Raw genomic sequence first — 14,655 nt, forward strand, 5'->3', positions numbered from 1 at the left:
TTTCAGGACAGTTGGTCTCCCCGTAACATCTGCCTGGAGTCCTGGAGTCAGTATTTCTCAGTTGGAGACACAAAACAAATTCTATGAAAGAGAACTTTAGGTTATTTGTGTAACCCCAGTTGTCTGAGTGGCATGAGCCAGCCTCTCACTACACCACCCTCAATCCTGCTGCTGAGCCTTCCTTCCAATTTTTCCCAGTTGCCACTTTGCAACAAAGATTCCCCGCAGCCCAAAAAGCATTTTCTGCAAAGACAACTGCTGTAAAAGAGATAAACTATAAAAATGGTCAATTATGACTCTTTGTATTGTATATCTTAAAGTCGTGGCAGTTTGATATTTGCAAAACGTTTCCAAGTTTGGGCATGATGGGATGAATGCTACCGCACATATTCAGTGGGGGGCATGACCCAGATCCTTAACTGGAAGCCAGAAACTTTGCGAGCAGTTCTCATTGGACCGAATCTGTGCCATCTTTGCCTTCAGCATTCACTTCTCATCCATGTAAACAGCAGACCTAGCTAACATTTGCACGTCAGTATTGTCATCGTGAGCATACTGACATTGGCATTTAGCTCACAACAGTTCTGGGTGGGACATTTTGGGGCCTCTAGTTTTAGGCTGTTGGTCTGACATTGGCTTTAAGGTAAATGCATCCCACCATGTACTGAGTATATGCCGTGAACATTGTATCCATGAGTTTAGTTAAAGCGGGTAGTTTCAAGGTAAAAGAAAAGAACAGACAACAAGTCATACACAGTGTTCAAGCTGGTCTGCAGCTCTCTCTCTCTCTCTCTCTCTCACACACACACACACACACACACACACACACACACAGTTGGGTCCGGCTGTCAGTTTGTGTTTTGTCAGCAGCTCCAGTGGGAGAGAGGCCATTTCTGATGGCTAGCGCACACACACACACACACACACACACACACACACACATACACACACACACACACACACACACACACACACACACACACACATTACTTACTATTCGTAGTTCATATCAGTTTGACTTGAAATGTAAGCTCCACTCTCGCTGACTTCCTCCTTAACTCTGACACATACTGCACACAGTTAGTTTGGTTTATTCACAGCGGCCTGTTCTCCCTGACGTGTCAGTCGACTTATACTCAGTGACAACTGAGGCCTCTAGGGGCTGCTAACAGTACATACAGTACACACGTTTACACTTAACATGCATACATACATGTAAATACGAAGGTGTGAAGAAAAGCTGCAAAGTAAAAAATGCCTTTAAAATATGAAATTTAATTGTTTTTGTTTTTTTTTGCGATTTACAAAATGCAAAGTGAACGAACAGAAGAAAAATCTAAATCAAATCAATATTTGGTGTGACCACCCTTTGCCCTCAAAACAGCATCAGTTATTTGAGGTACCTTTGCACAAAGTATTTGTAGGATCATAGTCAAGTATGAGATTAACCAGTCATATCAAACAGGTGCTGATGATCATCAGTTTCATATGTAGGCTGAAACAGTCAACAACTGATACAGAAACAGCTGTAGGAGGATTAAAACTGGGGGAGGAACAGCCAAACTCTGCTACCAAGGTGAGGCTGTGGACAGTTTGATGTCATAGGTCACATGAGCACAGCAGTTTGGGTTAAATGGTTAGATCAATACTGGACATTTTTTCACTATTTTGTATAGAAATGGTTAACTGAAAAAATATCAAGCTCAAAACATCAAAACATCCATTTCCACCAAGAACCAGAAGTCCCAGAAGAGCAGAGGCCTTCAAGTGTGTCAAATTAGCCATTAGTAGCTCATGTTTGCAGTGTACTCATGGATGTACAGACAACTATCACTGGATTACCAGGGGCGGCTGTGGAGACGTAGAGTGCGTCTTCCCTAAATCAGAAGGTCGGCGGTTTGATCCCCGGCTGTGAGTCAGTGTGTTGAAATGTCCTTGGGCAAGACACTGAACCCCAACCTGCTCCTGAAGCAGCTTCTGTGTGTGAAAGAAAAGTCTCCTCCAACTTACATTCCTCCTGTGTGAATGAGGATGTGATGTAAAAGTGCTTTGAGTGGTCAAAATGACTGGAAAGGTGATATACAGATACAGACCATTCACCATCACTTTGTTACTGAAGAAAAACCTGATGATTCTCAGGAAAGTTTGAGTAGGGCTGTCATGATATCAGATTGGAACTACAAAATGATCATGGCCAAAAGAATTTATGATGAAGATAAAGATTTTAAGGGTAAACTCACCAGAAGTGAGGTAGATCCAGTTCATTTGGGAGGATTTCAGACAGGCATGGAGACTCAAATGGCTAACTTCATGTTGGGTTTAGGTCAAGGCACCAAGAGACTTTTTCTAGGTCTGGTCATGATGCATGTGCCTATCAAATTTGGTAGGTCTAGGTGAAACGTATCTGAGGGGTTGTTTCTTTGAAATTTTCCAGGGGGCGCCGTCGAGCATGCTTGCCACATCAAAAAGAGTAAGAAGCACATCAGATTACAAATTTTAGCACCTGTGATGTATAACCCTTCCTGTTTCATGGCGTATATTTAGTCCAAAATGGCCGACTTCTGGTTGGGTGGAGCTAATGACAACCAATTGGAAAAGTTTGAACAACAAGCCTGTGCTTAGCTTAAATTTGCGAGAAAATTCAATTTAAAATGCTAGACTTCCTGTTGGAGTTAGGATCGGTTCCAAGAGACTTTTTTTAAAGCCTGGACATGATACATGACTACTGAATTTCATTCATCTACATAAAATTTGTTGTGACTTGAAATTTGTCCAATTAGTCCAATTGTGGACTTAGGCGTGGCAAAATATATATTAATCAATATTTATGAAAGTAATTACCGGTAGATACATAAGTGCAAAGTTTCAAGCATTTTTGCAGATCATTCAGGCCTCAAACGTACAGTATGTACGTAGAAAACCAAAAAAATTCTGGCTTAGGTTCTGGGTTATGCAGAATGCGTTCATCCCGTCGTGCCTGTGGCCCAGCTGTGCTGCTAAATGGCAGGTACCGCAGCGGTGACGTCAATCAGGAGAAAAACGTAAAATATTTCTTTGCATTTTCGTTGCAATACCACACGTGGCCACTGTGAAAAAGTGGAACCGAGGCTAAGCAGTGGCCCGATGTCTAGTTGTTAGAATACATCCAAGCCATAGACTATAAAAAAGAAGTGAGTGAGTGTGGATCTAAAATGTGAAGCCAATCTGGAAGTGCTTCGAACCTGCAGTCTTTCCAGCGACACCCAAAACGCCAAACTTGAGGCTTCAAAATGTGTGTGCAGTGTAGAAACCAGCGGTGACATCACAGTGGCAGTGACCACTTCTTTGATCCAGCCTACAGTCCTGCTGATGGTTTCATGCTATAACGCTGTTTGACAATTGGAGACGGCAACATGGTACAAAGGCGGGGGAAGACGCATGCTAGCGAGCAAACTGGATGTTAAGGTAGATTTCAATTTCTTCCTCAAATAAGCTTTGCATATTTTATGTGGAAGGAAATGCAAAACTTTTCAGGCCTCAATGACACACAATGCGATTTCATAACAAACATGGACATCATATTCCTCAGGGCACATTTGTCGTGGAGGATGAACTCGGCCCAGCCAATTCTGCTGCAGGTTAGCATCAGAAAACATCATAAAAAAAGGTACTCGGAGAGAAGAGAGAAAAAATGAGATGCAAGCTGAGGTTTGGTTTCCTAGGCGAATATCATGATTCACTTTTATTAAAAGCATCATAGCTACAATTCATCATACATGATGTCTCCAAAAAAACAAAACGACAAACACCAAAAAAAAAAAAGGAAAAAAATAAACATTTACATGGTATGTCTGTAAACTTCAAGGCTAGATAAGAATTTTGAGGTAATGCTCTTCAGCTTGCTGGCTAAAAGTAACAAAAAGTCCATTTTTCAAGAAAAGTAGCTAAGTAATAAAGGTACCTGATTATTTTAACTCTTAACAACCAGTGCATCAACAGGAACATGAGTGAGACAAAATTGATTGCAGTACTTGTCATTTACAGTTTTGTTTTTCTATTCATACGACACTTGTGGTTATTCATATAGTGTGTGTGTGTGTTTATGTTGGGAGAGTGATGTTGGAACATTCAAAAGCTGCCTTGGTTATTGCTGTCTCAGCATTTGAAAGGAGAATGAAGGTCTTTGACGGGAAGGGTGTCTTCCAGAGAGCCAAAACCGAGCTCTCCCCCTCCGTCCCACTTCCACCTCCCTGTATCTGCTGGGCTGGCTGTGAGAGCAAATGTTAATAAGACCTGGCCACAGTGTGTGTTTGAATGTACTTTCAAATATCTGAACCACTTGCGGCACTTGATTCATCTCAGACACTCAACTGGCCATGGAAATGGAAACAAATCAAGCACCACTCACACTTTTCAAGTATTTAAAACTTACTCAGCAATCGGAGTTGAACTTCATATAGAAACGTGTGAATTTCCAACTCTGCTGAAAATGTGTCTCAGTCCTGTTTTGGCCAGGCCTGGTGTCAGTGTGTGTGACTAGAGAAACAGTCTTTAAAGAGAGGGTCACTAGGGAGCAGCACTTGGTCTGAAACTACCGGGATATGAAGGAAAAGAAGAAAAATTAAAAATAGGATTTTAATGTGGCAGCAACTGAGAAAATCAAACATCTCGTATGCTCCCTTTAAAGAATAAACCTGAAACAACACATCCCTGTGTGGCCCACTGCTCCAAACCCATTCACAGAAACCTCCGAACGGGGACGGTCGGTTTTCGGCAGCATGAAGTGGACCAATCAGGAGGCCCGATTGGTGGCAGACCCAGCCTGCCCGCCACTCCTGAGCCAAAACCAGCCGCCTCGAAGGGAGAGCAAGACAGGATTCAGATGTGGCAATGGAAAGATTCAAGACTGGTATTCAAACAGTGTGGGACTGGGTTTAACAGTATTGGTTCAGTGTGCATGCACACACTCACAAGCACACACACACATACACTCAAAAGGAAAACAGCTGCAGGGATGAGTCCTACCAGTAACACAACAAAAGGCTTTTAGTGAGTAGTGATGGACTTGGAATACGGGTGTGCATGTGTGTGCAGCTAATGATCAAGTATGCGTTGGGATATGTGTGTGTCATGGTAGTCAGTGTGTGAGACTGAGTTTTAGGCCAGTCTGGTTTTTCGTTTTCTCCCTCGAGAGTCTACCTGGTCTGATATGTGAGAACTAAAAATCTGCTCTGAAACAGAACAGCTCAAATCAACTCAATTACCCACAATTCCTTTTGCAGCAGCTTTGTCAGACAGACAGCAGTTTAGGTGTAATGCTGTGGTTTTGAGAAATGATGCTGGAAGAAGAAAACGCCACTAGTGGGCGTTTCTCCTCCACGATAAGATGCTGCCAACGACCAACAAAACAGTCCGGATGAAACAGAAGAAAGCTAAAATAAAGATTTGAGAGCTGAAAGCAGCAATAATAATAATAATGATAATAATAATAACATTAATAATAATACAGAAAATAATAGTACTATCGGAACCTTGGGAAGTCCTATTTGAGGGATTGTGGGAGAGAAAAGTGTGAGCGCACCGTTCACAGTGCACACAGGCCGACCAGAGAAAAAGAAACAGTCTTTGAAGAGGAGCTGAGCTCTGAACGAGCTCCTGTGAGGATTTTTCCCTGACTACACTATTTATCGGAGAGATTTAACTTAACACACACACCTCATCCCCTCTAACGCATAGTAAATATACCTGGCCAAGAGATAAACAACAAAGAGTGAGAAAGAAATCTTAAACAATGTAAAGGAAAAAAAAAAAAAAAACATGATTTATAATAGTTTGGATATTTCTGGTGGAGGCGTGTAAACGTGGCATGGGGGAAGAGAAGGGGAAGTCAGAGGTGAGGAAATGTTCAAGGCCAGTCAGTTTTGTGTTTCATTTCAGTCACTCTTGTCCTTCTCTGGAGAAGCCACCGTCTCCTCCTCCTCTCCCGCCATCCCTCCGTTCTCCGCGGCTGAATCGTCACCTCTCGTCTCCTCCTCCTCCTCCTCCTCTTCCTCCTCCTCCACTCTCCCCTCCTCTTCAGCCAAGTCACTCTCTGCACCACCCTCGTCTCCATCCTCCTCTACTGTAGCTTTCGCCCCCCCCTTCCTCTCCTCCTCCTCCTCCTCGTCTCGCGGGGGGTTTGTCGTCACGGTGTTGCTCCCCAGCGCCCCGGCCATGGCGCTCTGCAGCTCAGCCAGGGTGGAGGCGGTGGGGAAGCCAGGCAGGCTGAGCCCCCCGATGCCTGGAGGTAGGAACATGGAAGGGTAAAGGAGGCCGGGGGCCATAGTGGAGAGGAGGAAGGGGTTGAAGGCCAGAGAATTTGCAGACATGCCAGCTGCAGCTAAGAGGGCTGCAGCATCACCGCTGATAGAAGCATCAGCTGATGAATCAGTAGCTGGGATCTGAGGAGTTGCGGCGGCATCATTAGCTGATTTCTCCTTCCCCCTTTTCTCCCTCTTCCTTGCCTTCTTCACTCCTTCCTCTTTTCCCGCAGCCTCTTCTTCCTCATCGTGTTCCACATCATCGCCGTTTTCTCCATCACCTTTTTCCTCTCCTCTCTTCCTCTTTGTTGTCATTGCCTCGTCACTCTCTCCCTCGATCATTCCGTTGGTGTTCCCTGACGCTGCGGCTATGGAGGCGTTGGATGCAGCGGCTGCGGCCGTCGCTAGGTTGCTGCCAAACAGCCCGCCTAGGCTGAACATGTTGGGGAGGGCGGCAGCCATGTTTGGCAGGCCTCCCATGCTGGGCAGCATGAGGGGCAGCATGGAAGCAGCAGCAGCACTGGCAGCGGCCTGCTTGGGGTCGGTGGGTGCAGGGAAGGCCATCAGGCCAGCAGCCAACTGGAGAGACTGTAGGCTCTGGAGAGATGACAGGTCCATCCCTCCAAACAGACTGTTCAACAGCAGAGGGTTGATGCCTCCTGCAGAGAGACAGACAGACAGACAGACAGACAGAGACGGGTTAAAATGTAGCTTGAGAATTCTTTCTGCACTGACATGTTCTCCAATCATTGTGACATTACTGGAGGAAGCATGTGGATTATCTGCATGTGGTGACGGTGGCTTTTAGCAGTTTGTACCTGCAGATGAAGCAGCAGTGGCCAGTGATGCCTGGGCAGCCTGAGCTGCTGCCGCCGCCTGGGCAGCAGCCGCCGCCTTGGCGATCTCAGATTTGGGTCGTCGCCCCCGACGGCGGATGCCCTCCTCCCTAACTACAGGGCCAGTCAGAAGGCGGTCAAACATAGCTTCTGGGAGGAAACCCTGGATGGAGAGGATTTTAGGGTTAGAGACGGTAAAATTACTATCCTCCTTTGTAAACACACATGTTGTAGAGAGTCGTCACAAAGAGGTTACACAGGTTTTGTCTTTTGTTACTAACCGACTGTTTGACAATGTCTGTCCAATCAGGGGCAATAGAAAATTCCGGGTTCTCCAGTAACCACCTGGGAAGCTCCTTCATTGGTGGTGCCATAGCCCCACCCATCTGAGGAACAGGAAGATGAAATTAATGTTGAAAGACACAGTTTAAACCTGGACGGGCCGCTTGTCCATAGACACCCACTTCCCGCACACTAAGCTGTTGAATGGAGAACCCTGATGCATGTCGGCTTACCTTGCGTCCATTGCGTCTGTTGACCACAGGCACCCTCTCCTCTCCGGTCAGGGTGTTGATGTCAATCTTGTTGGGGTTTCGACAGCGATGGCGCTTCTGCTTGGGCTTCGAAAACTGGGACAACAGTAACTCCTCACTCTTCTATAGTAGGAAGGCAAAAAAAAAACAGAGCAACTTAAACAGGAGAAAAACCTCCTTAGGGCATAATCCTGTAGGCTCACACCAACAAACAGATTAAAGGTGAAGAGGAAAAAATATATGAAAATGAATGACTGAATCAAAAAAATAAAGACTTACTGGTGTGAATCCAGCCATGTCCATGGTGTATGGTGGGTGCTGCCTCAGCCATTCTCCCAGATCTTTGTTGGAAACTGCTGCCTCTTCCTCCTCCAGGCTGCCCGAGGCAAGAGATCTGGTACTGGGGCTCTGCTCTGGAACACAAAGGGCTCTGTGGCCTTGGGAAGCACCCTGAACTCCCTGTACACCCGTCTCCTCAGCATCATCCTGAAAGTGCGAGAGGGACACGGAGGATAGATGCATTTATTAATGAAGACCCGTGCACCTTTGCTGTTGGTGGAACTTGCCTGCTCATTAAAAACACACAAACACTCCGTACCCCTCCTGCTCTCTTGTTGCCCATGAACAGCAGCTCAAGGCCCTCCACATTTTTCCTTCGGCCACGCCTCCTCTTCATGATGGGCAGGTCAGCTTCCAGCGATCCATTGGCTCTGTGTCCGGAGGGTGGGGCTTTCTGCAGTAACTCCATCTGGGCCTTGAGGGAAGAGCTCGTTACTAGGGCACTGGGGAAGCCAGCCAATGAGGACTTGTGGTGGTGATGCATTCCCTGAACAACAAATCAGACCAGTTTGTAAATAAACCTGACATTTAATTTGAAAAAGAAATACTCTTATGTTTAACAATACAGTTTCTACTTAAGAATGCTACTAATGGGCTGAATGGGAGGTGATGTAAGCACCTTGGTCAGGTCTATGGCCTGGCTCTGGGTCTCGGCAGCAGCATGGGTCTCTCTCAGCTGCGCCACCATCTCCATCAGATTGCGCCTCTTGGCTGCTCTCTCTGCCTCAATCTCGATCTTCCTCCTCCGCCTCCTCCTCTGTCGAGGCACCGTCAGGCTCAGGTCGTCCTCCTGCAGTGTCAGGTCATCAGTTATACCTGTGTCTGCCTAGTAACAACATCTTACCCAAGAGCTAGTCACAACTTTGTCACTGGTGATACAAGTCTAATTCTAGGGTTTTATTGCAGTGCTTCTAATAATGTAAAAACTACCTGAAGCTTAAAACTAGCTCAGCCATTTGGATAAGTAAAACACGTTTCTGAATAAAAATGTGTATTTGTTCATCTTAAAAATGAGATTTAGGAGCTGGATTTGTTTGTGTATTGCAGAAGCACTCACGTGAACCTGTGGTGACAGCGCTTTGTCCTCACTCCCACTGTAAGGTGCATGGATGCCGGCCATTGCCAGCTCAGGGAGGCCCCGCCTCTGCAGTGGGCTCTCGGCTGCCGAAGCTATGGCCGCTGTGGTAACTGTGGAGCCGTGCCCTGGCAACAGGTTGCTTGGGAAGTCAAAGATGTGGCGTCTGTTGACAGGCCACTTGCCCTTCAGAACGGCCTCGCATATGTTATCCATCCTGTTGATCATCACTCGATCCTGATGGGTGGAGAGAACAGAGAGTTGAGATGACTATTCTAGGTAGTCTCTTTTTTTTCTGTGCATTATTAATTCTCATATAGTTACATCGATAGAGGCCTTTAACTGAACTAACCTGTTTTTAGGCCATAGTCTACCAACAGTGCCCCATCTTGATAAAGGCACTAACAGAACATTTCCATGACACTAACACCATCAGTACAACAAAGCTCTGCTGCCGGTTCTTCTCTTAAAGAAACACAAACCTTGTTTTCACTCGACCACTAATTCCAATTGTTCTGTAGACATTTAATGTCGGGCTGTAAGTAACCGTTGTTTTCATCATGGGTCAATCTGATGATTATTTTCTGATAATTCATAGACCAAAAAAAAGTAAATGTCTAAACGCTCTAAACTACATTCAGTGATGATTCAGTTTGTTACCATATGAAACAAGGTAACCCAGCAAATATGCACAAACCAGAGGAGAATCTGAAATCAGTGAATTCCATTCAAGCTTGAAATTACTTTTTTTTTTAAAATCCATAACAGTTCTACAAATTGTTGACGTGCTGAAGGATTGATCTGAGTAATTTATACACTCTGCTTAAAAGGGAAACATTTGCTGGAAGTGCTTGACAGTAATTGAAAAAAAATGGTGAATGATAAAGAGACCAGCGCAGATGAAGAGAGTCGCTAGTGAGAGCTGAGTAATCCAGTCAAGACTCACCTTAGGCCAGAATGAGAAGCCGTAGGTGCGGTCCTGTAAAACCTGCAGTGCAGACGTTTCTTGCAGGTCGTCGGGGCAGAACCCATCTCTGGTTTCGTTTTGGGCCGATGTGCTCAGAGACGCGATACTCTCCTCATCAAAGTTCTTCTGTTCTGACGCAGCACTTGCTGTGTCGAGAGAAGGAAAGTCATTTTGCCACTCTTCATTAAGGAGGCTTTCAAAATCGCGATCAAGGGATCCAAACTTGTTTTATTCTCTCATTCCTGGAAAACTAGACTCATTAAAAACTGTCACGTCGTGAGGGGGAACACCACAAATGAGCCTGTGACCACGTGCGGTGTCAGAAACAACGAGGACAAATAAAAGGAATGGTAATAAACAGGAATACAGCTGAAGTAAGACATGCAAGACACGCAAGTTATGTTGTGTAGTCACTTTTTTCCTCATCATTTCTCTGGTAAACCAAATCCAAAGTATAAAAGCTGAGTCCTATGACTGACTATCACATTTGCGTGAAGGTAAACTCGTCCTTACCTTCAGCTTGAGATGATTTCTCTGACTTGTCATCTTCATCCATCCTCTCCTCTTCCTCCTCCTCTGGGCCTTTCTCTGTGTCCGCTGACTTTGGAGATTTAGGAGACTCTGGGTTCTCCCTGTCCTCTCCGTCTTCCTCCCCTGCCGTCTTCTGGCCCGGCTGCGCTTTAGGAGAGGTGTCAGGATGCTCTGGGAGCTCAGCGGTCAGCTCCTTCTGGTCCCCGAGAGCGTCAGCAGGAGTCGAACTCTTCTCATCTTCTGTTGAGTCTTTGTCTTGGTCATCGGTGGGTTCGGAATTCTTCTCTCCTTCTCCACTATGCGCCTCCTTTTGTACTATTGGCTGGGCATCTTGTTCCATCTTCACCTCTTTGTCTTCTCCGACCTCTCCCTCATTTTCCTTCTGTTCATCAGTAGTTTCAGTCTTGGTGCATGGAATGTTGTTGGAATCTCCTTCTTCCATTTTCACCTCTACCTCTGCTTTCCCTTGCTCTGTCTTCACCTCCTTTTCTTTTCCCTCCTCCTCTTTAGCTGTAGCAATTTTGGCAGCAGTTGCTGTGCTCGCCAGCTCTGCAGGTGCGGGGATGGGCGACGGTGTGCTTTCCGCTACTCCTATCCCGGCTTTGCAGAGCTCTCCCTGGGCTCCGGTGCTGACTCCAGCCCCTCGCTGGCTGGTAAAGCGCTGGTGGGCGTCCAGAAAGGCCAAGGTAGGGTCATTTAAGATATGATAATCTGTCCGGCTTACGCCATGCTTGGAGGCCCCCAGGAGGAGGTCCCGGTCGTGGCGACCACATTCCCACCACTCCGGGAGGTCTGGGGAGGGCTGGCAGAGCTTGAGGCGCTCAGAGAGCTGTGGGTGGGGGAGGACCTGCTCTCTGATGCGGCGGAGCAGCTCAATGCGGTACAGGGTGCGAGAGGCACGCTCCTCTGTGATGGGGTCAATGATCAGGGTCGGGTCTGGGAGTTCTGAGTAGGTAAAAGACAGAGGCAGTCTTTAATGAGACAATCAACTAAATATTTTTCTCCAGTACTTGCAAACAAACTTTGACTAATAAGATTTCATTTTAGTGACTGAAAAACTGCACAACCCACAGAGTGAAAAGAAGCCTTTGTGCCATGCAGTGACCTCTAGTGATTCATGTCCTCTTACCGGTTTCAGTCTTGACCTGCATTCTGCAGACTCGTTTACACATGGCAATAAAGGAGTAGTAATATTTCTCCAAACTCTCATCCGTTTTCTTGTCCAGACGAGCAAAGGCCCTGAACTGTGTCCAATCAAATTTCTGCCGCTGGCTGTCATAGACGACTCCAAAGGTGGACACTACACGGTAGAAGTCAGCCTCCTCACGGCGGGTCCATCTGCCAGAAGGAAACAAATAGAAGAGGTTCAAACTACCAAAAGTAACCCCTGATCTGTGATCTCTGGCATATTTGAAGATTATTTTGTGGGTGAGATACATTTTTTCTTATTACACACTCGTATGTGTCCATATAAGTCTTGAACATACATAATCATGTGACATTAAACACAACACTACCTTTGTCTTCTCTCTTTGTAGTACATGGCTCCATCACTCATCAGGGAGCCGGCGGTCATCACTGGTGATGTCTCTGGCATGAACTGTCCACCTTTGGCAAAGTATGCACTTCCTTTAGCCAGATACGGGCTTCCTTCTGTCATGAACACCCCTGCTCCATCTTGGATGAAAGCTGCTCCTCCTGTATCAGTGACCATGGGGATAGAGGGCAGGAACTCCCTGCGTCGCCGTCTGCGACCATCGGGCCGGCTGAGGGCCTCCTGGCGGAGCTGCTCCCTGCGGTTGGAGCGCTGGTAGGCCGTAATGAGCCGACGCAGGCGGGCAGTCAGTGCTGAGGGTGCTGGCCAATAGAGTCGCTCGTTGGAGGCTGACGCCCCACCCACAGCAGGCACACTTTGACCGTTTTCACTTGATTTAGCTACACGGGAGGAGAGCAGAGAGGGAATGAGGTATAAAGATGAGAAAGATGCTGTAGAGAACCGAATCATTAGTGTTGCCTTTTCACTCATTTAAAAAAAAAAACAAAAAAAAAAACACAGTGATGTCATCTTAATTTCCGCCACAGTTCCCACATTTTACACCTTCTTTGTTGGACTTTTACCTTCAGCTTCACCCTCAACAGTGTCATCTTTGTCATCCAGGGGAGAGTTGGTGAAGTCGTCCATCTCATCTTTAAAAGGCATCCGCAGTGGCTTGTACTCTGGATCTTCATCCTCACTGTGGGGGTTAGAGGGACGGGCAAGAAATGTGATTAGTTTAATGGAAATTAAAGGGGAAAACTATAGGGCTATTGATTTTAAGTGATTACGGCAAGACAAAGGCAGAACCTGCTTCTGTTCATGTCTTTTTCAAAAGGAATGGAGTTTACCTTTTGTGCTTTAAATGATATTCATTTGTTTTCAACACTTTAACAACCCGCATATACATTATTTGAAGTCAAGTGTCGAGAGTACAGAATGGAAAATAAAAGGGAAGAGATGTGCTTTGGTCCCATTTTAGTACTTTTTTTTGTTTTTTTATGGACAGATGAAAACCATAAATTGATCAAAATAATTGGAGGAGGAAGGGGAAGCAGAAAGCTGCTTTTTGGTGAGAGAAGCCTGCTCTCTTACCCCTCAACACCATCTGCCATCATGTCGGAGCCCCTCTGCTCAGCGGCAATAGCCTTGGCGTCCGGCATGCCCACCCTCTCCAAGAAACACAGGGCGGGGTCAGCTCGCATGGAATTGTATTTCTCATACCCTGAAGAGGAAAATAAAAAAAAAAAGATGAAAAATACAGAAATTGGGAATTCATGTCCAGAGATGTAAGGGCTGTGACGTAAACGTAAAATCAGAGAACATCAGGATACAAAGTTAGTCACACACACCTGAAGGCAGAAAGACGGGTGACAAAAAGATGCGCTGTATAGCTCACTTCTTGACAGACATTACACCCGCACACAGAGCATCCAATATTGAATGAAGGAGTATACAAAAACAGCAGCAGAAGGGCAGACCCCAGGAGCCAGCTGCTGACAGCCCGACTGTGTGTGTGTGTGTGTGTGTGTGTGTGTACACACTCGCCTCCATTATGCATGTGTGTGTGCGCGCGCTTGTCCAAGTGAGACTGCAGGTGCTCATTTGTGTCAGAGAGAGAGAGACAGAGAGAGAGAGGGGAAGAAAGAGAGTGTCATGGCGTCTGTGAAAGTGAGCTAGTTGGTGTGGGAACTGTGTGTGTGTGTGTGTTTGTCTGTTGAGGGCATTCAGGCAGAACAGATTAGAACGTGCAGATCCAACTGAGACACATCGGAAAGACAAGGGGGGAGGAAGGAATGAGAGAAAATGCAAAGAAAAAAATGGGGTGGAGGGGAAAAAAAGAAAATGAGAGGCAGAGAGGAGTGGAGGAGAGGACAAGAGGAAAATGAAGAGCAGGGGAAGTCACCACAACATAACCACGCTACCTCTTCTTCAACCTTCCATTCACTCATCCATCCTTTCTTTCTTTGTGTCACATTTCAATTAGAAAAGACTTGTTCCAAACTGTCGCTCTGTCACACACACTTGGTGCATCACACACAGCTCGGTCCCTGCAGCCAAAAGTTAATCATCAGGGCCTTCATAGGCCATCACTTAATGGTGTGTGTAACACATTGTTTGGTGTGCCTGGGTGTGTCTGCATACAAAGCTCACTGTGTCTGTCTGTGTGTGTGTGTGTGTGTGTGTGTGTGTGTGTCAGTCCCCCGCAAGGGCCTCCCAAGTGAATGAGGATTATGATTAACTATGGGTGAGCCCTTTTGTATTTGTGTGTGTGTGTGAGAGAGAGAGTGTGTGTGCCCTAATTGAATCATAGAGGGTGGCAATGATGGAAAAATTATGACAATTATGCCAAATTAAAATGAATGAGGGTCTCGGTGTACATATGACACTCGGGCTCATCGGCCTGTCAGTGGGAGTCTCATTCAGTCGCCCTGATGCAACCGAAGACGGGTCACTTTGAGATTAACGCAACCAAACGGCGATCCAAATAACTAGGTTAACAGTCAACAGAGGAAAGAAGATTTTAGGTTTGTTATTTTAGCTTTGAGATGATCTAGGCTC

At 46.1% G+C, this 14,655-nt stretch overlaps 1 protein-coding gene across 1 annotated transcript in view; it reads right to left on the minus strand.

Moving 5' to 3' along the window:
- Nucleotides 1-3,688: 3,688 nt before the first annotated feature.
- The window catches only part of chd7 (chromodomain helicase DNA binding protein 7), a 68,020-nt gene continuing 57,053 nt past the window's right edge, over nucleotides 3,689-14,655 (minus strand). Inside the window, exons 28-41 of the mRNA XM_070845732.1 lie at nucleotides 13,189-13,318; nucleotides 12,678-12,793; nucleotides 12,077-12,494; nucleotides 11,689-11,897; nucleotides 10,542-11,504; nucleotides 10,008-10,174; nucleotides 9,044-9,298; nucleotides 8,606-8,776; nucleotides 8,246-8,473; nucleotides 7,927-8,133; nucleotides 7,630-7,770; nucleotides 7,396-7,500; nucleotides 7,097-7,277; nucleotides 3,689-6,937 (exon numbers count right to left, since the gene is read on the minus strand). Coding sequence (XP_070701833.1) covers nucleotides 5,913-6,937; nucleotides 7,097-7,277; nucleotides 7,396-7,500; nucleotides 7,630-7,770; nucleotides 7,927-8,133; nucleotides 8,246-8,473; nucleotides 8,606-8,776; nucleotides 9,044-9,298; nucleotides 10,008-10,174; nucleotides 10,542-11,504; nucleotides 11,689-11,897; nucleotides 12,077-12,494; nucleotides 12,678-12,793; nucleotides 13,189-13,318 — 4,316 coding nt within the window. The 3' untranslated portion in view covers nucleotides 3,689-5,912. The remainder of the gene's footprint in view (nucleotides 6,938-7,096; nucleotides 7,278-7,395; nucleotides 7,501-7,629; nucleotides 7,771-7,926; nucleotides 8,134-8,245; nucleotides 8,474-8,605; nucleotides 8,777-9,043; nucleotides 9,299-10,007; nucleotides 10,175-10,541; nucleotides 11,505-11,688; nucleotides 11,898-12,076; nucleotides 12,495-12,677; nucleotides 12,794-13,188; nucleotides 13,319-14,655) is intronic.

The sequence above is a fragment of the Pempheris klunzingeri genome, chromosome 15 (assembly GCF_042242105.1).
Source record: "Pempheris klunzingeri isolate RE-2024b chromosome 15, fPemKlu1.hap1, whole genome shotgun sequence".
NCBI classification, from domain to species: Eukaryota; Metazoa; Chordata; class Actinopteri; order Acropomatiformes; family Pempheridae; genus Pempheris; species Pempheris klunzingeri.